At 44.0% G+C, this 26,558-nt stretch overlaps 2 protein-coding genes across 5 annotated transcripts in view; one reads left to right on the top strand and one right to left on the bottom strand.

Moving 5' to 3' along the window:
• Nucleotides 1-1,502: 1,502 nt before the first annotated feature.
• On the top strand, nucleotides 1,503-3,963 carry TMEM211 (transmembrane protein 211). The gene is made up of 3 exons (XM_003761208.2): nucleotides 1,503-1,731; nucleotides 2,956-3,094; nucleotides 3,687-3,963. Exons 1-3 carry the CDS (start codon nucleotides 1,522-1,524, stop codon nucleotides 3,932-3,934), a joined length of 597 nt encoding a protein of 198 aa, XP_003761256.1. The 5' UTR covers nucleotides 1,503-1,521; the 3' UTR covers nucleotides 3,935-3,963.
• Nucleotides 3,964-16,681: 12,718 nt separating this feature from the next.
• SGSM1 (small G protein signaling modulator 1) overlaps nucleotides 16,682-26,558 on the bottom strand; it is a 96,260-nt gene continuing 86,383 nt past the window's right edge. For all 4 annotated transcript variants that reach the window (XM_031948800.1, XM_031948798.1, XM_031948797.1 and 1 more), the window contains 6 exons: nucleotides 25,952-26,076; nucleotides 23,913-23,995; nucleotides 21,668-21,777; nucleotides 20,361-20,457; nucleotides 19,521-19,688; nucleotides 16,682-18,558 (listed from right to left, as the gene is read on the bottom strand). In XM_031948800.1, coding sequence (XP_031804660.1) covers nucleotides 18,470-18,558; nucleotides 19,521-19,688; nucleotides 20,361-20,457; nucleotides 21,668-21,777; nucleotides 23,913-23,995; nucleotides 25,952-26,076 — 672 coding nt within the window. In that variant the 3' untranslated portion in view covers nucleotides 16,682-18,469. The remainder of the gene's footprint in view (nucleotides 18,559-19,520; nucleotides 19,689-20,360; nucleotides 20,458-21,667; nucleotides 21,778-23,912; nucleotides 23,996-25,951; nucleotides 26,077-26,558) is intronic.

The following is a 26,558-nucleotide window of genomic DNA, read 5'->3' as shown; positions in this document are numbered from 1 at the left end:
TGTGTCATCATTTCTTTTGATCTTTACAATCACTCTGAAAAGTGGGTGTAATCTGGTTTTACAGATGAGGAAACTGAGGCTACATCATTTTCTGGACAGTTTTTGAGCTGAGCCCCTTTCCCCTCCCTCCACCATCCCCAAGCCCCCTCTGTCCCCAAGGGGAGACTGAGAAGTTATAAATTCTCCTTCTTCTATAAGAAGTGCTGTGATGTCTAGAAAAAGCCAGTAGATGTGATGTCGGAGGATCTGGGTTCACAGCCTGACTCAAAACCTCCCTTAATTCATTTTCTGTGCCTCAGTTTTCTCATATGTAAATTAGAACATTGGACCAGATGGGGTCACGAAGAAATGGCCGCAACTGGCAAATGACGGAACAGCAAGAAGTTAGAAATGAGTCGAAATAGAGTAAGGTTTTTTTTTACTCCTCCAAGTTTGTGCCACTGTTGTTGTTCAGTTGTTTCAGTGGTATGTGACTCTTCCTGACCCCATGTGGGGTTTTCTTGGCAGAGAGGCTGGAGTAATTTGCCATTTCCTTTTTACAGATGGGGAAACTGAGGTAAGCAGAGTGAAGGGGCTTCCCCAGGGTCATTCAGTTACTAAGTGTCTGAGGCTGGATTTGAGCTCAGCTCCTCCTGACTCCAGGCCTGGCACTCAATCCACTGTGCCACCTAGTGTAGAGCCCCTAAAATCCCCCACTGAGGGTCCACGGAGGCCAGATTAAGAACCCTTGGACTAGAGGATCTCTGAGGTTCCCTCCAGCTATAAATCTCCCTGACCTGGTTTAAACCCAACACTTTTCAGAGGAGGAAGGAAGACAAAAGGAAGGAAGACAAACTGGTAAGTAATGGGGAGAGGGGCCTGTGGGTTTCACAGAAATTCAGATTCATTTCACCCTAAGGACGCTGAAAGGTCCTGGGCACATGGGAGGCTCTCCGGCGCTTGTGGGATGAGAGTCAGTGGGTCTATGATCTTACCCCCCCAGGGCCGCCTCGCCACAGAGCTCTGCCTCTGGGTTCTCCGAGCTCACACCTGCATACCACCAGATTTTGGCAGGTCCTTCTGAGCTGGAAACAGAGAGTGGGCTGGGGGAGGGCTGGCTGTCTGTCCAAGGAGGGCCCAGCTAAGTTTAGAAGCAGCACATCCACCGGGGATGCTGGGGAGGAAACATGGAACAGAGGAGGGCAGAAGAGAGGGGGATCTTAGGACAGGGGATGTCAGACCTGGGAGGGGACTTAGAACAGGGGATGTCAGACCTGGGAGGGGCTCAGAACAAGGGATGTTGGGGCTGGGAAGGGGCTTAGAACAGGGGATGTCAGAACTGGTGGCACTTTGGAAAACAACGCTAAAAGTGACTAAGGCCTTTAGAAATAATCTCATGAGCCTCCTTGTCTTACAGATGGACTTGAAGCCCAGAGACAGGCCATAACCATTGCCAAAATAAAGGACCCAGTTCATTGTGGAGAAGCCCCCAGAGTGACCCAGGGGCCCAGGAAGTGTTGAGCCCCCTGCCTGGGGCTCCCCATGACGGACAGGGGGGACAGTGTGGGCTCAGCCCTGGCTTTCTCCTTGCTTCTCATCTCTGCCTCCAGCCTAGTCTCCCCTGCCTGGTTCCAAAGTGATCTTTTCTCTTTTGGACTCTTTGCCGCATGCGCCTGGTCTGAGGGTAATGAATGGAACCAGACCTGTGTGGCTTACAGGACCCTGGAAGACATGCCTGACCTGGCCTGGAAGGTAGTGACTGCATGGAGCAAAACCCAGCGTCTGTCCTCCAGGAGGGAGGGAGGGAGACAAGGAAGGAAGGAAAGAAAGGGAGAAAGGAAGGAAGGGAGGGAGGGAGAGAGGGAAGAAGGAAGGGAGGAGGGAGGGAGGGAGGAAAGAAGGAAGGAAGGAAGAAAGGAAAGAAGGAAGAGAGGAAGGAACCATTTTGCAGATATGGAAGTGATTTAGGAAGTCAAAGTCTTCTTCCTTCCCCTTTTTTTCTTTCCTTCCTTTCTTCCTTCTTCCCACTTTCTTTCCTTTCTTCCTTCCTTCTTTTCTTCCTTTCCCCCTTCTTTTCTTCTCTTCCTTTCTTCTCTCCCTCCCTCCTTCTTTCCTTCTTTTCTTTTCTTCCTTCCTTTCTTTTCTTTCTTCTCTCCCTCCCTCCTTCTTTCCTTCCTTTTCCCCTTCTTTCCTTCTTTTCTTTTCTTCCTTCCTTTCTTTTCTTTCTTCTCTCCCTCCCTCCTTCTTTCCTTCTTTTCTTTTCTTTCTTCATTTTCTTTCTTTTCTCCCTCTCTCCTTCTTTCCTTCCTTTTCCCCTTCTTTCCTTTTCTTCCTTCCTTTTTTCTTTTCTTTCTTCCCTCCCCCCTCCTTCTTTCCTTCCTTTCCTCCTTCTTTCCTTCCTTCTTTCCTGTCTGCCCTCTCTTTCTCTTTCCTTCCTTTCCTTTCTTCCCTTTCCTTTTCCCTTCCTCTATCTTTCCCTCTTCAAATGTTGGATCTATAAGGGAGCTCTGAGATCACTGCAAGATTCTAGGGTTTTGTACTGGAAGAGATCTGGTCCCACTCCTAATTTTCCAGATGAGGAAGTTGATACCCAGAAAGAGTGTGAATTAGCCAAGGTCACACAAGCATTCCAAATCCTTCATTGATGGGGAAACTGAGGCCCAACAAGGAAGTGACTGAGCTGAGAGGTGAACCCAGGTCTCCTGAGTCCCATCCCACTGAGCTTTACAAAATCACTACTTCTGCCACCTTCAGGTCACAGCTGGCTCATAAAGAAAGGGGACTGAACAATGGGCTTCTTTCCTTCCCCACAGAATGTTGCCCCTTTGAAAAGACCTTCATTTTGCACCCACATCAATGAGAAGAGATGACTGGACCAGAGTCTCTTTATGAACAGAAGTTATTCTGTTATGATTGAGTGGGAAATGAGGCTTCGGGGATACCTGAGGTCTCCAGCCTCCTCTTTTTCTATTCCAGTCCTCCGCAGCGCTGCTTCTCGGAGGCTGGGTCCTGCTGGCCTTGCGGGCCCTGCTCCTCTTCTCCTGGACCGTCCTCCCCAAGGACTTCTGCCCCGTGAAAGGACGCATCCCAACCCAGTACATGCAAGCAGCTTCTGGTGAGTCCCCTGCCCGTTCATAACCATATTTCTGGCTGAGCAAACTTGTGACTGTGGGCGAAAGTCAGATGAAGAAACTGATCTCAAAATCCAACAGAAAGACTTTTGGATTTGGGAATCAGATGATCTCTGTTCAAATCCCAGATCTCCTGTTATTCCCTGTGTGACTTTGGGAGGTAGGGTGACATATTCCACCCCGCCTCCCATAGCTTCAGTTTCCTCATCGATCAAATTGAGAATATTGGATTTGTGGCTTCTAGGGTCCTATTCAGCCTAGATTTGTGACTATGCTCCTATTTTTACTTGGACAAGTCATGTCTCTCTGAGTCTCAGTTTTCCCATCTGTAAAATGATAATATTGGACTGGATGATTTCTCAGAGCTACCTTTCATAGCTGCATTAGAGACTAGCAGAATGGTAGAGCCAGCCCCCAGACAGAAATAGACTGTCTTGTTTTTGTATTTGTCCCGATCAATATTTCTGAAGCACTTGGGTACAAAAAGAGGCAAAAGATATTCTCTGGCCTCAAAGAGCTTCCAACCATGCCGGACACTCAGGTAAAGGTGGCTTTCCTCCTCTTCTCTCCCTCCAGTCATCGCCAGTCTCCTGGGCCTGCTGCTTTTCCCATTCAGTCTGGCCTCCGAGGTGGCTCGGCTCACCTGTGGCCCTTCCACTGTGTACAGCAGCGGCCGCTGCCACCTGGGCTGGGGCTACATCACCGCCATCTTGGCTCTGGTCTTTACCAGTCTCCTGCCCATCGTTGGGCGATTACAAGAAGACAAGACTCGGGAGAAGAAGATTCTCTTCTCTAGCATCAAGGAAAGGATCATCTTCGTTTGAGTCAAGAGATAGAAAGTCAACTTCTTTGCCAGTGGCTACTTCCTGCTGCCACCTAGTGCCTTCTGTCCTTCCCTGCAAGATGTCCCCAGCTGGAGGAGACCTCTGCCCAGGGACGGGGCTTTGAGTGAAGAGTTTAAGAAGGAGAAGACCTGACCCTAGTTCACTATGTGATCCTGGGCAGGTCACCTGCCCGCTGCATCTCAGTTTCCTTACCTGCCAAATAATAATCTTGGATAAGCCTGAGATTCTTAACCTGAGCTCCATGAGGGAGTCCTCAGATAGACTTTTAGGGGGTCTGTGACCTCGGTTGGGAAAATCTCCATTGTTATTTTCATGCATTTTTAATTTAAATTGACCATTTTTATTTTAAAAATTCTGCCAAGAAGACCATAGACTTCCCCAGACAGACACTCAAAGCATCCATGATTAAAAGGATAAAAACCCCTGACTGGGATAAATATTCTTTCTATCTCTCAAACCAGGGGAAAACCTTTGATTGGGATAAATATCCTTTGTCTCTCTCAAACCAGGGAAAAAACCCTGACTGGGATAAATATTTTTTTTCTATTTCTCAAACCAGGGGAAAACCTTTGATTGGGATAAATTTCCTTTCTCTCTCTCAAACCAGGGAAAAAACCCTGACGGGGATAAATATCCTTTCTGTCTCAAACCAGGGATGTTAAGGCACCCTAAAAAGGGATGCACATGAAGAACACAAGAAATATGGACAGACAAAATTATGCATATAATATATAAAGGCAGATTACAGTGCTATAAAAAATTTCCAACCTATAGAGCAAAGGGAGAGAGAGCTGCTCCTGAAGAAGCTCACTGCCCCACATGGAGGGCACAGCATCCGTAGGTGGTCTCCTACCACCATCACGGTCACCAGCTCTGTGGGGAGGCTTGACGAGCAGCCAAGATGTGCTGTCTGGTCCAAAGCCTTCACACCACTCAGGGCTCATCTGGATACAGAATTTTAGACCTCAATTGTGGGAGACTGCCACAACCTGGGCATTGGGCTAGTGTAGACCCTTGAAATGAGGGTATTCTCTGAATTGAATCATAAGAAATGAGGAATAAGGGGCAGGAACCCAGGAAACCCCCCTGGTGAAGGGGTGGCAACGCCCAGTCTCTGGGTTAATTAAGCCTTACCCTGTATCAGTCCTGGGGCATACCAGCCAAACCAGTTTTTATTGTCCCCCCCCAAATAAGAAAGCAACAACATTCTCTTTTATTACTATTTTGAACATTTGAGTATTATTTTTAAAAATAATATAAACAAAGGGGCATCTAGATGGCACAGTGGATAGAGCATCGGCCCTGAAGTCATGAGGATCTGAGTTCAGATCTGCCCTCAGATACTTAATACTTCCTAGTTGTGTGATCCTAGGCAAATCACTTAATCCCAATTGCCTCAGCAAAATAATAATAATAATAATAATATAAACAATAACAGCCTTTAAGAATCAAATTTCCAGGGAAACACTTTCCCAAGGGACAATATGGAATCATTTTCCTAAAATTGTTGTGCTATGGTTGTCTCAGTCACATCCAACTTTTCATGACCCTATTTGGGGTTTTCTTGACAAACACACTATACTGGTTTGTTATTTCTTTCCAGATGAGGAAACTGAGGCAAATGGGGGCTAAATGACTAGCCCAGGGCCACACAGCTAAGAAATGTCTGAGGTTATATTTGAACTCAGTTCCTCCTGATTCCAGAGCTGATGATACTCTACCTTCCTAGGCTAAGTTGAGAAAAGGAGTAAAAACAACAATGTTTCAGAGCTACTTTAAAGAATTTTGGCTAGAACTAGATGGTTGAGCCATGCATAGTTTTTTGAGGTCCATTTACATTCTTACAATTATGATCCCAAGGAAACTATAAAGCCAATTGACTCAATCCCCCTCTTTTTTTTAATACTTCCCCCCCAATTATAGGTAAAAACAATTTTTCACAAGGTAATAACATTCTATAAGTCCCTAAACAGATTCATAAAGGAACACAGAATTGAAAAGTTAATAGTTATTTTTAGCTGATTATTTAAACCTGAAATCATTGACTGTAAACCCCTTATTGTACAGTTGAGGAAACCGAGACCTGGAGAAGTGAAATTATTTGCCTAAGACCACCTGGGAAACAGTGGCAGCTTTAGGATTCAACACTAGGTCCCCCGGACTTTAAATCTAAAGCCCTTCATCCTGTGCTTTTTTCCAAATCTAAATGCAAATCGTTCCAATTTAATGACATAATAATAATAGGATGTTCAGAGGAGGGGAGTTAAGTTGGGGAAAACTCAACTTGGTCATTTTTAGCCTGGAAAGAAAACTCAGAAATGATATGTGATAGCTGTTCAAGTAGCTGAGGAAGAAGAATTAGCCTTTTTCTGCTGCATCCCAGAGGGAAAGTACAAGAAGGATGCTGGGTGAAAGTTAAAAAAAAAAAAAAGTCAATTTTAGTTTGATGTCCAGAAGAACTTCTCGGTGATAAGGGAGCTGTCCAACAGCAGAACGAGCTGCAGAGAGGATTGTGGAAAGCTGGAGGACCACTCGCTCCTCAGTGGGCCATTAGAGGGAATTCTTATTCAGGTAAAGGCTGGATTATATGGTCCTCTCCAAACTTGATATTCCGGGATAATTCACTTTTTTATAGTCAATAAAAGTTTGCAAAGGATATACATTTCCATATTTGATTGGGGTTGGAGTCCATGACCTTGAAGGTCATTTCCCCATCTAAGCCAGTGACCCTGTGCTCCTCTGGGTTGGTAAAGAATAGGAAAATCATCCTTTGCAGATGAAACTCAGGAAGGGAGAGGGAAGTGGCTTGCCTCAAGTCACACAGCTTGTAAGGGACCAAGGCTGAATTTGAATCCAGGATTTCTTATCTCCAAAGTCAGTTCTTTCATATGCTCATCAATCTAGACTAGAGATCCTTTTTTTGTGTGACATAAAGCTCTTTGGCAGGAATCTTCTCAGATTTTAAGTGCGCAAAATAAAATACATGGGCTTGAAAAGGAAACCAATTTTACTGAAATGGTTTATCAATTTTTTTTTAATTTATAAAGCCCAACTTCTGATTTAGAGTTGGAAGGGACCCACAAAGCAAAATAAATAAATAAATAAATAAATACTTTTAGAGTATTTTGCCTAATACTCTAGCTTTCTTATTTTACATAGGAAGAAATGGAAACCTGAGAACATTGAGTAGCTTTATTGTTAACATTAGGTCATTTACAACTCTTTTTTTTTTTTTTTTTTGCTAAGGCAATTGGGATTAAATGACTTGCCCAGGGTCATACAGCCAGGAAGTATTAAGTGTCTGAGGCTAGATTTGAACTCAGATCCTCCTGATTTCAGGACTGATGCTCTATCCACTATACCAATTAACTGCCCCTAAATTTACAATTCTACCAACAATGAATGGGTGTATCTGCCCCTTCCTCTAGCTTCACCAATATTGAATTTAGGTTCTTGCTAGAACTGCGGGTCCACCATTTGATTTGTACTGTACCTATCATCTTCTTCTCTGAACCCTTTTCACAGTGACTCGTGAACTTGCAAAATTTGGAGTTCAGAGAAACTACTGTTGTTTTTGTGGTTTGTCTTTTGTTTTCAAATAGTTCTATGACATCCCAGATCATGTCTCAACTCATGCCCAACTTGGATTTAAGTGATGCAGATTTGCACACCGTCCTCAGTCTCACTCTCTCCTCCAGAGTCATGGCACCAGTGACGGGACAAAGGTCAAGCCAAATGATGATGGCCCAGGATAGTGGATGACGACTTTGGTTTCTTCAATGTCTGACCAAGCTCTAAGAACTCTACAATTCCTAGTTCACAAAAACTAACGAACATATTTTGAAAAATCTCAAATTTTCAAAAAGGCAAAAGTGTAAATAAGATAATTTTTAAAATCTTTAATCCTTTTGGAAAAAGTGAAAAACTTTGAGCCATTGGTTAAAATGAGATTATGCTACATAGGAAAGGATCTGGGATTGGTTAACATGGAGAGACACTCCATTGAAAAGATTCCAGGGAGAACTGGGATGCGGACATGTTCCACTGTAGGCATCCTAAGTCCTACTCACATCATCCTCTGATGCTTCATGGTAGCACCCTACTTGGCAATTTCTCAAAGATTTTAACACATTTTGTTGATATCTTTTTTTTACCATATGATACCTACATTTCCCAATGTATTCCCTCCCACGGAGAGAATTCTTAACAAATATATATTTGTATTTATTTTAATTTTATATTAATATTAGCATTATATTTTATATTTTGTATATATATTTTTATTTTTATTTATTTATTTTGCTGAGGCAATTGGGGTTAAATGACTTGCCCAGGGTCACACAGTCAGGATGTGCTAAGTGTCTGAGGCCAGATTTGAATTCAGGTCCTCTGACTTCAGGGCTGGTGCTCTATCCACCCCGCCACCCAGCTGCCCCTAACAAATCATTTTTCAGAAAGAAACAACTTAGCAAAACTAACTAGTGAATCAATTGCATTTTAAATATCTAACATTGGAGATCCAAGAGGTATCACAAACAACAGATCCAAACTCAGTTCTCCCCCAAACCCTCCCAGTTCTTCCCGATTTTCTCATTACGGTGGAAGAAATCACGATTTCTTGCAAACTTGTGTCATCATCGACTCCTCATTCACACTCAGCCCACGTAGTCAATCTGTCAAACCTTCGGTTCTGCTTCCAGAACATTTCTCCTTGTGTCCCTTCCCTCCTCTTGCACAGCCAGCACTGGCGCGGGCTCCCCTCTCCCAGGCCTAAGCCACTTCCTTCCCTTGCGGCTCTCTCCCGCCCTCAGTCTCTCTCCGGCCTCCCCTGGCTGCCAGAGGAAGGTTGGCCCAGGCCTGCCGCCTTCCCCTCTGCGCTCACTGTCGTGGTTGTTGTTGGTCCTTCGTCCCGTGACATCAGGGAGGGGACACCATGATGGGCAAGTGAATTGGACTGAGCTGGGCATGGGCACCTGCCTCACTTTCCCCTCCAGGGCCGCCAGAGAGAGACCAGGAAGATTAAAAATGGCCCTGAGTGCAGTGGAGGCTTTGGCACCCACCCTGAGCTGGGGAGCGGGGCTGTCATGGATGCTGCTCCCACTCACTGGGCCCAGAGACAAAGGGATTCCATACAGAGGGACCTGGGAACCTTCTGGGTACCAGACTGGTCACTTCCCTCTTGGCCTGGCAAGTTCCCAGGCTCAGATGATGTGAGCTGCAGGAGGGGGCACGGCTTCCACAACAGGGGCAGGAAGGGGGCTTTGGGGATATGGGGAGAGGCAGAAGCAGGACCCTGGGAACAGGGGATGTCAGGGTGGGAGGGGACTTAGAACTGGGGATGTCAGGGTGGGAGGGGCCTCAGAACAGGGGATGTCAGGGTGGGAGGGCTTAGAACGGGATGTCAGGTGGAGGGCCAGAACAGGGGATGTCAGGGCTGGGAGAGGCCTTAGAACAGGGGATGTCAGGGTGGGAGGGGCCTCAGAACAGGGAATGTCAGGGCTGGGAGGGGGCTTAGAACAGGGGATGTCAGAACTGGGAGGGGTCCAAGGACTGTACTTTACTCCTGGCTCCTGAGTCTTTCTCCCCCAACCCCAGCTGCGTTCTCACATTCAGAAATCCTTTCTCCTCAGAGTCCTTCCTCTGGTCAGCTCTTCCTGGCACCTCCATTTTAAGAGAGTCCTCAGGCAGCCCATGCTCTGACCCTGCCTCTCTGGACTTCCTTCTTCCTCTTGCCCAGTTCAAGCATCTTCTCCCCCCACCCCACCCCTCCACCCCCCCATCCCCTGCCCCTTCCTTTTATTCTATTAGAATGTAAGTAAGGGCAGAACCTTCATTTGGCTCTGTATCCCAGTGCCTAGAACAGAGCCCAGCACATATCACACTCTAAGTAGCAAAGGACCCAGATGACTTCATTTTTGTATTCTCAGCACCCAGCAGTGTCTGGTATATATACAGAAGGTGACTAATTATGCCGATTGATTGATTCCCCTCTCTCCACACAGAGAGCATTGAACCCGGGGCCAAGAGAACTTGAGTTCAAATACCTCCTCAAACCCTTTGAAGCGGTCCTGTTACATCTCTAAGCCTCAGTTTCCCTCTCTGTAAAACAGAGACAATAACAGCTAACCACATCAGATTGTTGTGAGGGTAACATCTGCAGAGTATTTTAAGAACATGGCTGAGGATTAGGCTTGTGATTTTACTGGTAAAAGGGAGGAAAAAGGTGAGGAAACTTTCCCACTTCAGGTCCACACCTTCTTTTCCACTGGATCAAAGTTCCACCCGATATCTTACAGTATGTGTTAGAGGTGACTAGAATCTGAGTCCTCCTGTCCCTCCGGCTGGCTCTCTCTTTGACACTAGGAAGCGTTTATAAATCATCACTATTATTACTAATAATAATCTCCTACTGCAAATACCCCCCCCATCCAAAAACAGAACCAGAGAGACCAACCAATAATGATTTTATTGTTCTGAAAACACAGAGAGCACGGGGACCAGAGTTTGCAACTGTTTTGTTTTTGAAACAACAGTAAAGAACAATTTACAATTAAAAAAAAAAAAAAAGCGGGGCCAAAGCCCCTATAAAATAGTTTAAACCACCACGTGGAGATCACATGTGCTCATAGATTGGTGACACGGATACACGATACCATACAAGCCACGACATCAACCGATCTCACACAGAAGGGTCCCCCCCGACCAGGACAGCATCCAAGCTAGAGACGCGGCGGCCCAACATCACCCTGGAGACTGAATCTCGGAGCCAAGTCACGTATGCATTATTTATTTCTAAAAGACCACGGCTTCTAAGAAATGGAGCCCGTTCCCATCCTTCCCTGGGACTAGTGAACCAGAGACCTTTGAGTTTAGGGGCGTGGGATGGGGGCGTCCCTTTCCTACCAGGTGAATGACCATCCTCTTAGCAGACGATTTGGTCTCAGGAGGATCTGGGCTCAGGCCAGAGAGGAGGAAGGGCCCTTCCGATTCGCTCTGAAACAGGGGAATGGCTACAGAACATTTTCCAGGTTCTGTGACCGTAGCAGCTGGAGGGGTCCCCCCCAATGAGTGAAATAGTGTCCCCAAGAAGGGAAGTCTCAGGGTGATTTTCTGCAGCTTGGATCTGTCACCTCACTTTGCTGGTGTTAATGGCAGCAGGTAAAATCCTGATTGATAGTCGGCACTTCAAAGATAATTGAATTGTGCTATTGTGTACGTGCGTTCAGATTATTAACTCCTCATCTCTAATGCCCTAAAATCCCAGAAGTTGTAGCTTGGGGTCCCCCAGGGAAATAATTCAGGGTCTTGCCTTCCCACCACATGCCAACCCGTTTTCTTCCTCACGCACCGGGAGGATGGGTCTCATTTCTAGGAGAATCCACAAATGAGATGCTCACTCCTCCATCCCAATAAGCCTTCGAGTGACTGCTTTAAGTAAGGGAATTTTGGGGATTTTGTGAGTGCACACAGGATGGTCCCCCTTTAGAGCCTTAACCAGAAGAAACAGCATCATCTGAGTCAAAGGAATAGTAGCCATGTGGCTTAAAGGCCCCCTTTCTGCTTCAGTAAATTAAGGCATTGGGCCTACACAACCTTTAACCTTTGTAGCACTAAATCCAATAGCGATGTGATTTGATTTCTATTTCCAAGCCCAGTCATTTCTTCAAAGTCCCAGAGCAAAATATAAAATGATCAAGGGAGGAAATATAAGATGATTTAAGGAAGAAAAGGTGGGTTAAGGATGAAGTGCCAATAAAGTCTGGGCTAAGAAAATACCCCCAAGGAAAGAAAAAACACTGGAGATATGAGGGAGAGGGGAGGAAAAAATACGGGAAAGATTCTGGTTCATCCCCTGTGATGGTTGTAGGAGCCCCTTCCCCCAATCCCACTTGTGTCTCCTCATTTAGAACCAAGCTTTTGGGGGCAGGAACATTTCATTTAGTCTTTGTATGTCCATCAACTACAATGCCTGGAACACTTTTTCTGCGGGGGAAAGGAGCTGGATTTCTGGGATTTCTCTGGTACAGCAATTTCTCAACAAGAAAATTCTCTGGACTGATGCAGAGTATTACAACTTACAGTCTTAGACAGTGGCCTAGGTCAGCAAGAGCTTAAGTGACTTGCCCAAGATCACACAGCTAGAGTGTGTCAAAGTGGACCTCGAATCCAAGTCTTTCTGACTCAAATTCTCTCGGACATTTAATAAATGCAGGTCGGGGAGAGAAGGGAGATAATGAACTAGAATAGGTATGTTCTTTCCTATTATTTTGAGCAGCAAGGAAGCTGCTCTAGAGAGAAATTACAACATTAAGGACCTTAGAAATCACCTAGACCAACAATTTTATTTTACAGAGGAGGAAGTTGAGACACAGAAAATTTAAGTGACGTCCTGGAGGTCTCATGCTAATAGTAGAGCCATGGTTCAAACTCAAGAGTTCTCTGACACCAGATATGGTCATTCTTTTTACTATGTTGCCTCCTCACCATATTGGTCTCCAATGAGAGGGAGGAGGAGAAGAAAGGGAGAAAAGGAAGGGGAAAGATGAAAAGGGAAGCTGTGAAATACTTTGCATCCACTCAGAAATGTGGGGGTGGGTGGGGAGTAAGTAGAATGCTTAATGGTGGAGCAAACTTTCTTCCCAACCCACTCAGCCATATTTCTGACCCTTTTAGGGTCATCTTCATGACCAAGTAAAGAAATAGCCATGGTCTTACCCAATTGGCTGACAGAAGAAAAGGCCCAGGGAAGAGAAGGAAAATCATGCGAGAGTATCATTCTGTGCCGCCATCTTGGTCTTAAGTGGAATAAGTCTAATCCACATGAAATCTTCCACAAAAACATTCTGTTCAGTCTCAGCACTACAAAAGGCAAAGACACCGAAAACATACACACATACAAACACACACACACATATATTTTGGGCACAAAGACCACATATTCCAAAACTCAGGGTCAGGAATGTTTTAAGAAGGTGTGGCCAGTCCTTCGTCCACAATTACACAAAGTTCAAACGACTCCCGTTGTGTAAGAAGTCCTTTACAAAAAGCAAGACTATTAACTTAGACTTGTTTTTGTTTGTAAAAATACATCATTGAGAACAAGGAGAGCAGTAGTGCATTACATTAGGCATTTGTGCAAGTTCAACAGGTATGTGGGCGCCCTGCTCCCCACAAGGGTGAGCCCAAACGTGGGTCTGCAAGCATTGAAGGGCAGTTCTAGTGCATGGCAACGAGCCTGGGTACACCGAACTAAGGCTGAGGGGGTCATGAAGCTGGCTGAACTATGGTAAAATGATGGGACCATTGGGAGACCAGAATGATAATAGGGCAGGGCTCTTGTAATATAAGAATAAAGATTCTGGAAGAACGATTTGAGGGAAAGGGGCTTTTGGAACATGGAACAATGAGGCTGGTGGATGAGCCATAGGCTATGGGACTTCAGGAGCATCTTCCATCTCACATATTTCCTTTGGTAACCACCAGAAAGACCGAACAAAAACATGTCACTAAAACCAAAAATGCAATTGTCATGACTGTTGAGTTATTTCAGTCATGTTTGACTCTCTATGACCCCATCTGGGTTTTTTTTTTGGCAGAGATACTAGAGTGGTTCCTTCTCTAGCTCATTTTACAAATGAGGAAACTGAGGCAAATAGGGTTAAGTGACTTGGCCAGGGTCACACAGCTAAGAAGCTTCTGAGGCTACATTTGAACTCAGATCTTCCTGACATCAAGCTCGGCTACCTAGCTGCCCCGGATCAAAAATACAGAACCCCTATGATTGCCCGCTGTTGCTTCATGACTTCCTAAGTATTTTATACTTATAAGCAATTCTCTAGAATGGCACAAGTAGGACATACTTCCCACCATCTAAAAACTCAATACCCACTTAGATGTAAGCAGATACCTGATAGTATCTGTATTTTTAAAAATATAGTTTCTAATGGAAATTCGTTATATAAAGTCAACCCTGGTCCCACTGTTGGTTTTGTGCCTGTTTTGGGCAATTAGTGGAGCCAGGGAATGTACTTGAACTACTAGTGACAGGTAAGAGCTGCAAAAAGAAGAGATTCAGCTGTCAACCCCAGTTTGGGAGGGGAAAATGTTTCCTTACTCTTAAATGATCAACACACACACTAAGGAATGTGAGAGGCTAAAGGGATGGCCCTCTGGGAAAATTCCTTTGGGTATTATCTCTGTGACCCCATGAAGGACCTTTCTTCTTAGTCTTCAAAAAAGGTCCATCGGTCAGATGACTCTTTCCCGTAAGGCAGAAATTCTCTAAACAGGGTTCAAAAGTCACCCCTGGATGATTTCACAGGCTGGGATTCTTGAATTTGAATATGTGTATGTAATCTGTCAGCTTCCGGATTTGTAGTTCTGGTCCAACTTAATAATTCATTCTGGCTGACCAATAATATTAGGTAGTGCCCCATTAAGGGTTCACCTATGATGGCACCACTCCCCTCAATCCATTCAGGTAGTTTTGGGTGAGTTATATGGTCCGTGGGAGATAGTAGGGCCGGTGAAAATGTAAGACTTTGGAGAAGCACTTATTTAAAAATCTGTCAGTCTCAATACACTCAATATCAATTCAGAGAGAGGTGGTGGACATTTCCTCTCTGACATGAAAACCGTAGTCTAGCTCCGATGTGGCATTTCACTGTGGGCAGAATCTGCTGCTACCCTTGGTCAAAGCTGCCTCAGTGTCTAGCCCAGTTGGCGGGTGTCAATGAGCAACTTTGATACCCATTTTTGGAAGCCTCTTGGAGACAGATATTTTCTACAGAAAACTGCCTTTGCCTTTGGGAATTTTAAAACCCGAGTTGAGCCAAAGCAGGGACTAGATAGACAATGCACAAGACACTTCATATATTTTAAACCAGTCTTATAAATAAGGACTTGAAAATTGACCAGCTCACATAAATCATCCCCTAGAGAGAGGGTAGATACTAGTAGTAAAAACAAACACAAAAACATTCTATTTCACTTGCCTGACAGAACAGGCAAGTAACTGGCCCCAAGGCTGTTTTAAACATTCCAAAATTGAAAAATGCCCATCCTCACCCTCCTCCATGAGGTAGGTTAGGCAATAAATAAGTCAAAATTACCTAATATATCTCTATATATTATATACCTATACATTTGTGTATATATATATATGTATATTATGTACACATTGAAACTTCACCTCAGGGTTGTGTTTAGCTCCATAGCCTAATTCAATCCATAATGTAGACCAGTGGACATCTATCTACATAGAAAAAAAAAGGGGGGGGGAATCAAGGATACTTTCTCTGCCCTTAATTTTTTTTGTGGGAGTAACAGAAGAGTTGACATGAGAAGAAGATCACATCCAGATATACTACTGGGAGGGAGGGAAAGCATGAGCCACATACTTTTCAGAAGCAAAAATTTTTCCCCCCAAATAAAGAAATAAATAAAAATGAGAATGATAGCTTGATCCCCTTTTTACACTTCTCTACATTTGTCTCCACGTAGATATCAGTACAGCAAGGACCTGGGATTTTGTCGATGGAGGATTCCTACCCCCAGCAGATTGAAACCTCTCTCTAATTTAGTAGAGAAGTCTGAAAGAGACCAAGTGACTTGCCAGAATTAATACAACTAAGAGTCCTGATTCCAAGTCTAGCAATATATGCTCCTTGTCCTACAGAATCTAAGTGCCTCCAGTGGACTATAAATGCTTTCAAGGCACAGACTGTATTTTGTTTTGTTTTCTCAGTTATAGGCACACAGTAGGGGTTTAATAAATGCTCATTGATTTGTATGGAACTGTACCTCCCTGTCTCTCACCTGTGTGAGAAGAGACAAGTCTGATAAACACTTATAAGATAATATATGTTAACACTGAAAAGCTTCAGTCCCCTCTGCCAAGTAACTTGCTTGCTTGAGTTTGGTTATACATGGATGCAGGAGATATACAAGAAATCGGCTAAATCCTAGGCATTTCAAAACACAACCACGGAACGGCCTCCGGATGCTTTCTGGAAATTCATCAGAGCACAAGGAAGAGGCTTTGTCCAGGGTTTCTCAGTGCTCTGTCCAAAAAGCCTTGGGAAGATTTGGATTTTTTTAAAAACAATTCTCAAAAGGGCCTTCTTATGTGTTTGTTTAACAAATTTTGTTCCTGAATATCTGGAAAGGGAGACGGGAGACCAGAGTGGTGATCCCAAACTGGGAGAGAAGGTGCTACTTTCTGTCCTGAGATCAGTGTTAAGTACTCAGAATTCAGATGGTTAATGATCAACTCTGAAAGTTGTATACAGATGGTTCTAAGGTTAGGGAAGCCCAAGTTTCCTTATGGTTTGGCAAATAGGCTCTTCCTAAGATTAAGTTAAGAGAAAAGACCCAGTTCTGACAGAGGGGAGAGAGGGGATGTATAGGGCAGAGAACAAGAGAGCCTTCTCCTTCTACAGGGAATGGATGATGCCTTGAGAATACTAGACACAGTTTAGTGGAGAATGTAAGCTCCCTGGAACCAGGGACTGGCTCCATTTCTGGTTTTATGTCCCCAGGAGCGAGTGCACAGAAAGTGCTTAAGAAATATTTGTTGAAATAAAGTCAGATCTAAACAATTGGAAAAATATCAATTGTTCATGGGTAGGTTGAGCTAATATAATAAATATGACAATTCTACTTAAATTAGTCCACTTAGTGCCATACCAATCAAATGGCCAAAAGATTATTTTACAGAGCTAGAAAAAATAATAACAAAATTCACCTGGAAAAAGAATAGGGAATCAATGAAAAAGAAACGCAAAAGACAGTGACCTAGCCTAGAAAATAATAAAGCCAGAAGACCCGGCTTTAAATCCCATCTCTGACACTCTGGAGCTGTGTGACCCTGAGTTAGTCACTTTGCTTCTGAGTCTCAGTTTCCTCATTTGTAAATTGGGAAGAAGAGAATTTAGGCAGTTGTCTCACAGAGTTACAAAGGGGAGAACGCTATAACTCTGCAAACTTAGAGGTACAGTTCCCACCGATGTTTCTCTCATCACCAATATGAGGACGATATATACATGCTGAATAGCTCTGAATAGCTTTAGGGCTGGAAGGGACCTCCTAGGTTTCTGGTCCAACCTGACACTGAGGAGAAAACTGAGGTCCACGTGACCAAGATACACAGGTAAGAAGTGTCTACAACAGGATTTGAACTCAATTCTAAGCCCTAATCCCCCCACTCAGCTGTAGCCCATGGTTTGTATGGGTTTTGTTCTGTTTGTCTAGGACTAGTTTAATGCTCTTTATGAATTTGGCGGGAGAGGTTTTAGGCAGGTCAATGGCTAGGCCAGAGTGAACCACAAAGGGCAGGATGGTTTTCTGGGAAGAGAGGAAGTGGGAAGGAACTTCATTCTTCCAGGGCTGCCCTTCTCTGATTCGTGGTCCTTGAGCAGAATGAGGACATTGGAGAAATCAGCATAGAAAGAAAGGAGTGAGGAGAAAACCCACTGTGGCTGAGACTAACCCAGCTGGCTGAGACAAGAGGAAGAAGCCTTGGATGTCACTCATCCTAACACGGATGGACCTTCTCTAGGGGAGATACCCAACCCGAGCCCCTTCTGGCTCCACCAACCAGCCCTGTCTGCTCCCGCAGCCAGCAAATGGCAAATTCAAGATTCATGCTTCCAAACAGGACTGATTTCCAGTTTCCTTCTACCTGAGCTTAAAAAAAAAGGCAGGAGGGGACATGGAGGAAGGACTCTCCAATGTTCATCCTTCCGGAGTTCTCCACGAGGAAGCCTTAGCTTAGTCCCCAGGAGAGCTCTCAAGAAGAAAGCTTTGTGTGCTGGGATTCAGACCCATGGGTGGCCCTGATTTATATAAAGAGAAGCTTCCCCTTTGGGAAAGAAAAGTGTCCTCCTTGGGGAAAGGAAGGAGGGAGCAGCAGCAAACAGAGACCTAAGCATCAGAAGGAAGCTGGGCTGTTGCTCCTTGTCTGAGCCGGGCTGGGCTGGGGGAAGCAGACCTTGGCAGTGGGTGGAAGAAGGTGGAAGAGACTTGGATTCCTTTCTTTTGGCATCTGTGGTTCTCCATCCCTGCCCAGGGCTCACAGAGACAAGGGCTCTGCCGGGCAACCAGGTCAACCTCTCCACTAAAAGCATGGTCAAGGCCCTCCCCCAAGATGGCTCCATTGCTACTGAATGGTGGGTTTACTCAGACCACGGAAAGTAGATCTTAAGGGAATAGAAGAATAGCAAGGAGGCAAAGGAGGAACATTCCCTTCTCCAGACACCCCCTTCCTTCCCCAAAGGACGCTGATTCTAACTTGGAGATCTTTGGTAGAACACAGAAGCACAAAGTTGTAATGAAGGAACAAAGCCCTCGCCTGCCTGCCGCAAACAGGAGACGCTTCCTCTTGCCGGCATAGTCTGCGTCCTCAGCCAGGCCCCGGAGGCTTTCGGGAGGCTGTGGGCAGAGCCAAATGGAAGGAGATGGAGCCAGAGCCTCGACCGGCAACCTCCAGGGGACATCACCACTGTCGCCCGCCCTCTACTTGTTCTCGATCAGAGTCTGCACCTTGTAGACCAGGTCTCGGGCGAGCTTCAGGATCTGCTTGGTGTTGTGTCTCTCGGCCATCTCTGAGAAGAAGGAGGGGAGAAAAGGAAAGTGAGCAGAACGTGAGGCCCTGGATCCAGGGGGGCCGCCGGCTCCGAACGAGGGGCCGGAGGCTTGGAAGAGAAGCCAGGCTGCAAGGGTGGGAAGTCATTTGTATTGAAATCATCATCGAATTATGGGATCTTCTGTCTGAAGGGGAACTGGGAACAGGGGATGTGAGGGCTGGGAGGAGTTTTAGAACAAGAAATGTCAGAGCTGGGAAGAGCTTTAAGAATAGGGGATGTCAGGACTAGGAGGGGCCTTAAAAAAGAATGATTCAAGATTCCCACTTCTCCCAGAGGTAAATGGGCTGCCTAGAGGGCTGGTAAATTTTCCCCATAATCCCCATAATCAGAGTCTGTCAGCGATTTTATAGAAAAATCTTTCTAGGTTAGATGGCTTCACAGATATGAGGCAACAAAGAAAAAAACATTTTTTTTGCCTACTTTGTGACAGGAGCTATTCTAAAATACTTTCCAACCCTGTAACTCTCCGAGTCTAGAATTGTACCAAGATCATTAATCCTAACTCCTTACTTTACTGAGGGAGAAACTGAGAAACACAGAAGTTCGGTGACCTGTCTCCTCAGTCTCCAAGCTGGATTTGAACTCAGTTCTTCCACTTCTCAAGACTTTCCTTATCTGGGATCATACTGGAAGAACTAAAGTCCCTTCCAGCTCCAAGATTCCATGGTGGCCAGAGTCTGGGCCACCGACTCAGATTACCCTGGGACCTGGTCATCCTGTCACTCCATTTTTGCAAATCATGGCATTTAAAGTGAACCGAATTCACTCTGACAAACCTTCCTCCTCCTTTCACTATGAAGTCAGCCCTAAGCAATCTTTCTTAATCAAAGGTGTCGTTTTCTTTCTGGATACCCACAGCTCCCCTCCTTCCCTTTTCCCTCAGCACCCACTCCCCTAGCGCGACCCAGCCATCGTGTTACCATTAAAGAACTTGATGATGTCTGTGAAATCCATATTGTTTTCCAAGATGATGTCTCGGTATACCTCTACCAAGGCCAGGGCGATGAACAGGACATAGTGGGAGGAAGAGACATGTTTCGCAGCCCAAATGGTTTCCCAGACGGAGAAGACGTCATCGTAAACTAGTTCTATGGAAACACCAAACCACAGCTTCAGGAAGGGTCCAAGACAGCAGACCCTCTGTTCAGAACTGCCCCGCCATCACTTGCACAAGGAAAACTCAGCTCAATCCATGGTTAATCATTCTTATTCAATAGGTGACTCCCAGAATCATTGATGGCCATTGGCCATCAACAACGTCAAGTTCCTGGGACACCCAGATCTCTCCATGTCAAGTCATTCATACTTCAGTTTCTCAGCTATAAAAATGAAAATAAAAAAATCTACTTTCCTGGGTTCTTGAAAGGCTCAAATGGGGTAGATATTATTATATAGTTTTGGAAAAGCTTAAAATATTCTAGAAATAGCTGATATTCTTCATAACTCATGTTTTGACCACTTCTCAGGGAACTATTGTGTAGGAGAAAGAAAATTGGAATTGGTCAGAGGTCCTGGGTTTCAAGCCTAGTTTTGCTGTTACAAACTGTGCCATCTTGGATTAGCCACCTAACTCCACCAAGCCTGTTTCTTCCTCTATAAAGTGAAAAGGGAAGACTCCATGGCTTCCAAGGGCCTCTGAATCTATCATCCCAGGTGGTTCTTGAGCTGCCTCCCCACCACTGGAGGGCTCTGGCTTCCCACCATTGGACGGCTCTGCCTCCAGTTATAGCATGATAGTCAGGCCCTTGTAAGACTTATACCTCTCTTAAAATCCAGGAGGAACCAGCGGTAGCAGAAGTAGAAATGTGTGTAATCGCCATTCTGGTGCATGAGCTCAAAAAGCTCAGAGTCCAAAATCTGTCCAAGAGAAGAAGGAATCATATCAGCACTGCACCTGACCGGAAGGTCTCCTCCTGGCCTCATGAGCCCATCATTGGGCAGCTTCCTTAAATCTCAAGATTAGAATTATTAAGAAAAAGGGAAAAAAGATATCTGCTCAAAAAACCCTACAACATACATTATTCAGAATGAGATGGAGTCAGGAACACCTGAATTCAAATCCAGCCTCAGACACTTACTAGCTATGTGACCCTGAACAAATAGCTTCACCTTGTCTGCCTCAGTTTCCTCATCTGTAAAATGAGCTGGAAAAGGAAATGGCAAACCTCTCCAGTACCTTTGCTAAGAAAACCCCCAAAAGGGTCAAGATCTGAAATTCAACAGAATAAGGCTAATCCCTCCTCCACGTAATAGTTCTTGAAATAGATGAAGATAATTCATATCTTTTCCCTGAGTCTTCTCCAAAAAAAAAATATTAAAGAATAAAAACTATGAGCAAATTCCTTTCCCTCGCTAAGACTTATTATCCACATCTGTAAAATGGGTATAATAATTTCTGGACTGCTAAGCTCAAAGAGTATTATGGGGAAAAATACCTTGAACACTTTGTGCAGAAACATGAGATTTTATTATTTTAATTTTGTGGTTGAGAGACAGCTTGCAATGGTAGATAAGTGGTTAGTCCCAGAGTCAGAATTCAATTGAATTCCTAGTCTGTGCCAGCTCTGTGCTGGGTGCTAGGTTTTGGCTTACAAAAAAGAAGGCGGCCTGGTACCATGAGAAAGAAGACTGGGTTTGGGGTAAATGCCATTTACCAACTGGGAGGGATTTAGAGCAGTCGGTTAGTCAGTCAGGGTGCATTTGATAAAATGAAATGGGTCAACCCTTGGTGGCAAGCATCCTGTAGCTCTATTTTGTTTTTGTTTTTTGTTTTGTTTTGTTTTATTTTCCTTTTTTGCTTCTTTTTTTTCCTTTTTTAAAAAATAAAGCTTTTTATTTTCAAAAGATATGCATGGATAATTTTTCAACATTAACCCCTACAAAACCTTGTATTCCAATTTCCCCCTTTTTCCCATCCCCTCCCCAAGATGGCAAGTAATCTAATATATGGTAAACATGGTAGAAATATATGTTAAATCTAATATATACATACATATTTATACAATTATCTTGCTGCACAAGAAAAATCAAATCAAACCAGAAAAAAAAAAACATAGCCATGACTTACCTGGATGAGGGACCGCATGTTAGCAAAGTGGGTGTCCATGGCACCTCCATGGGGGAAGTTTTGGTTCATCCTTTTCATGAGTTCCGTGAAGCAACTGAAAGCAAGGGCTTCTGGAAATGCAATAGAGAAAAGAAGAGATTAGCTATTCTCCTAGAACTGCGGAAGACCTGGGGTTTTAGAACTGGGATAGATCTCAGGGATCAGCTCATCCAGTATGGCAGCTGGGAGAACCACAGAGCACAGAGCTTTGAGTTCAAATCCAGTCATTTAGTGGCTATGTGCTCCTGAGCAAGTGGTCACTTCACTTCGGTCTGCCTCAGTTTCCTCAACTATAAAAATGAGGATAATAATAACACCTATCTCTAATGGCTGTTGTGAGGATCAAATAATTTATTTGTAAAGTGTTTGGCAGAGTTCCTGGACAAATTTAATAAATGCTTATCCCATCCAGTATAGTGAAAAAAGAAGGCAATTTGGAGTCAGAGGATGGACCTTCATATCCCAGCTCTAGCACTTATTTGCTCTGGAACTTGGATGAGTGATTTTCCCCTTATGCACCTCAGTTTCCTATTCCATAAAATGATGAGTTCAGGCTTTATGATCTTGGAAGTCCCTTCAAGACCTAAAACTCTGATCCTCAAAACCCTCCTATTTTCTTTTTTCAGTTTAGTTTATATATATATATATATATATATATATTTTTTTTTTTTTAAACAAGGCAATTGGGGTTAAGCGACTAACACACAGCTAGTTAAGTTTTTGGAGTCAGATTTGAAATCAGGTCTTCCTGAGTCTAGGGCTGCTGCTCTATCCACTATTGCACCACCTAGCTGTTCCCAAGAACCCCCACATTTTACAAGGGGAGAGACTGAGGCAGGGGAAAGGGAAAGAGCTTGCCCATGATCACAAAGCTAGGATAGAAAGCTGACTGGAAGACAGGTCCTTTGATGCCATATCCCTACCAGCTGTTCTTCTTCTAAGGATGGGGCTCATCTTCTTGTATCCCTTGGAAGAGATAAAGTTAAAACCCAGAATCTCTGGGCTGGAAGAGACAACTTTCCTTACAGGTAGTCCTCCAGACTCTTCTTGGAGACCTCCAAAGACAGGGACCTCACTACCTTTGAGGCAGCCCATTCCCTCTGGAGAGAGCTTTTACAATTAGGAAGTTTTTCATTACATCAAGCCTAAATTGGTCTTTCTAGAACTTCCTTTACTAGCCTCTGGAGCCAAGGAGAACACAGCTAATTTCTTCACGGATATTTGAAGAGAGCTCCCATATTCTCCTCTTTTTTTCTTCTCTAGACTAAATGCTCCCATGTCTTTCAACTAATCCCCACAGGACAAAATCTAAACCTCTTCACTCTTAGGATGTTATTTCCAATTTATTGATGTTCCTCCTAGACTATGATACCCAGAACTGCAGAGAACGTCTGATTAAAGCAGAGAATGATGGGATGGTCGTCTCCTGGGCTGTGGGTGCTTGTCCTCTCTCCACACAGCCTCAAACTGAATTAGATCTTTCATCCTTTCTATCGCAGTCTGCTGTCTCACACTGATTATGTAGATTACTAACATCCTCAGATCTTTTTTAAAAAAACCATATGTTAGCCATGCCTCCCATACGTAATTATGAAGATGATTTTTGGAACGAGTATAAAATTTAACATTTATACCTATTAAATTTCACCTTCATTTATTTGACTCAATATTCTAATGTCAACTTTTTTTTTTTGATGCTTTCATGAGGCATATTAATGATCCCTTCTATCTCTGCAAATCTGATTACCACCATGCCAGTTTTATCCAAGGCTAAAGACCTGAACAATGACAACAAAAGCACAGATCCCCAAGGCACTCCACTAGAGATCTCTTTCCAAGTCACTATCAAGATATTTAATGATGATTCTTTGGAGCCAGCCATTCAATCAATTGGGGACCCAACTACCTATTTCTAGTTCATATCTTTCTATCTTCTAGATCTGTAACAGCAGCATGAAAGACTTTGCCAAATATCTTGCTAACTCCAAGGTAAATTTCATCCATTACCATAGTAGACTGATCTAGAAATCCAGTCCCAAAACAAAATAAAATGGAAAGAAAATGAGGTTAGTGTAGCGTGACCTGTTTTGGATGAAGCCTGTTAAGCTTCACATGGCTCCTCGCAGAGCAGCTCATTGTCCACAGGTTGCAGGGAAATAAGAATGAAACTGAGACTCATCTTGCCACCCATTTGGAAATCACTCACCATCATCCAGTATGACCAACAACGGGGCCAGGAGGTCACACATGCCCTGCACGTAACCAATATCGATATGTTGCCAAATGTAACTGAAAAGAAAACAAGAAGTGGGGGGGGGGTCACAATCTCAAGAAGAAAAAAAGCTGCAGTTCTATCAGAGGATTAGCTAAATTCAGGAATGTTAAATCTCAAATGGTCATAGGATGCAGCTGGAAAAAGTACCTTAGAGAAGGCACCTTACCTAGTCTAAGGGATCCCAAGATAGGCGTGAGAACCTCAGGGGGACAAGAAGCTTGTCAAGAGAATACAGGGGACATTTGCTTCACTGTGTTCTGATGGCCAGTTAATAATTTTAGGATTCTAAAAATGTTTGGAATTGAATAAAATTTTCTTTGTGAAAAATTATTTAATTGTGCATATTCATTATTTATTAATAATAAGCAACAAACTAAACATTAAATACTTAATTATGTATGTTTAATTACTCATTAATAACTATCTATTAATAAAATCATTTAAATATTTATTGATATCTTTATTTGACTCATTTCTTAGTATTTTTTGGGCTTTTCCTTTCTTTTTTCAAGTGCCTGGGAAATTGTAGGTTATTAATAAATGTTAGTTAATTGACTATAAGAGATGACTCACTGGAAAGGGTTGAATTTGATGTAAAAATGATCCATCAATAGCCATAAAACTATTGAAAGATATTATTTTGGAAGATTTTTAAAAGGGGAATCAGAGAGGGGAGAGCCCAGAAAGACAGCATCAGGGATTTAGAGCAGAAGGGAACTTGGGATGCCATCAAGTCACTCCCTCCTTTGTTTTTTGAGGTCTTCTGGCTTCCTCTGGATTCTGATTTTCCAAGGCTCTCCAACAGATTTTGCAAAGGCCTAAAAGTTAGGCTAGCTGCTCTGGGAAATCTCTGCCTGCCTCTGTGCCTGAAATGCTCTCCCTCCTCCACTCTGATTACTGGCCTCTCTTTCTGCTTGTAAGACCTAACTAAAGTCCCAGCTTCTTCAGAAAGCCTTCCTAAACCTCTCTTAATTCCAGTGCCTTCCTTCTGTTCATTATTTCCTATTGATCCTGTATGGAGCTTGTTTTGTGTATATTTGTTTCCATGATGCCTTCTCATTGCAAGCTTCTTGAGGGTAAGGGATCACCTTTTGTCTCTTTTTGTATCTTTGGGGCTTAGTGCAGAGCTTGGTATATAATAGACACTTAATAAATGTTTATGGAAACATAAGAGAAGAGAACATGAAGAAAGCCACAGATAGACAGAGACACACACACACAGAAATAGAGACAGAAAAAGAGCCAGAGACAGACAGACAGAGACAAAGGCAGAGAGACAAAGAGACTGAGACACACACATACAGAGAGAGAGAGAGAAAGAGAGAGAGAGAGAGAGAGAGAGAGAGAGAGAGAGAGAGAGAGAAGCAGAGAGAGAGAGAGACAGAAAGATAGACAGAAACAGATCCAGACAGATAGACACACACATACATTGACAATCAGAGACAGAGAAAGATAGAGGCAAAAACAGAGAGAAAAAGAGAAAGCTGGAGACACAGAGACAGAGAAGAAAACAGATTGAGACAAAGAAACAGAAAAACAAGATTGACAGAGACAGATTGAAAGAGACAGAGACATTCAGATATAGAGACAGAGATAGAGACAGAAATAGAAATAGAAACAAAGAGATTGAGACACACAGAGAAAGACAGATTGAGAGAGGCAGACAGAGACAGAGACTAAAAGACAGGCAGAGAGAAAATATACATATGCAAAAACAGAGAGAAACAGACAGAAAAGATTGAGACACATAGAGACAGAGAAGAGAGAGAGAGAGAGAGAGAGAGAGAGAGAGAGAGAGACAGACTGAGAGAGAGAGAGAAAGAGAAACAGAGACAGAGAGACAGAGACAAAGAGAGAGCGAAATTCCTGCATGGCTGGCCCCGTAGCTACCCCCTGAAATCAGTGAGATCCCAAGTGAGCCACATTTCTTCCCCGGCCCTCCCTGCCAACCTGCCAGGCGGAGAGCTGACCTGCACATGATGTTGCGAAGTTTCTCCAGGTTGGCAGGGGTGAAGTACCAGTAATTGCGGTCACACCTCTGCACGTCCTTCTCGATGCGATGTAGGTTTACGGTATACATATCCAGCAGCTCTGGCTAGATGAAACAAGGGGGGGAGAAGAGAGAAAGGGAGGGCCAGTACCAGATCATTAGTAACCTCTCATAGCGGCCTCGGGAAAAGAAACTGGCTTCGGAACCCTGGATTTCTGTCTCTGATGCTCACTACCATGTACCAAGGTCATCTCAGAACCTTAGTTCCCTCCTCTGTAAAATAGGGGCCTGAGTTCAAATCCTGCCTTGAGTCCTTACCAGTTATGTGATCCAGGACAAGTCATAGGCCCTATTTGTGAAATCATCTTCAGGTCCTCCTGCCTCCACCTGTGGAACACTGAATTCATTCTAAGCAACGACATCGATAAGCCAGACTCCGTTCACGTGAGGGCAAGATGGGCTAGGAAAGGCCTTGAGCCCATATCATATAAGAGCTGGTTAAAGAGGTTAGGTGTGATTAACTTGGAGAAGAGAGACTGAGTAGGGATACTAATCAATCAGCATTTATGTGCCAGACACTGTGCTAA

This window comes from Sarcophilus harrisii, chromosome 1 (assembly GCF_902635505.1).
Source record: "Sarcophilus harrisii chromosome 1, mSarHar1.11, whole genome shotgun sequence".
Lineage (NCBI taxonomy): Eukaryota > Metazoa > Chordata > Mammalia > Dasyuromorphia > Dasyuridae > Sarcophilus > Sarcophilus harrisii.
This window is presented reverse-complemented; position numbering and strand designations above follow the sequence as displayed.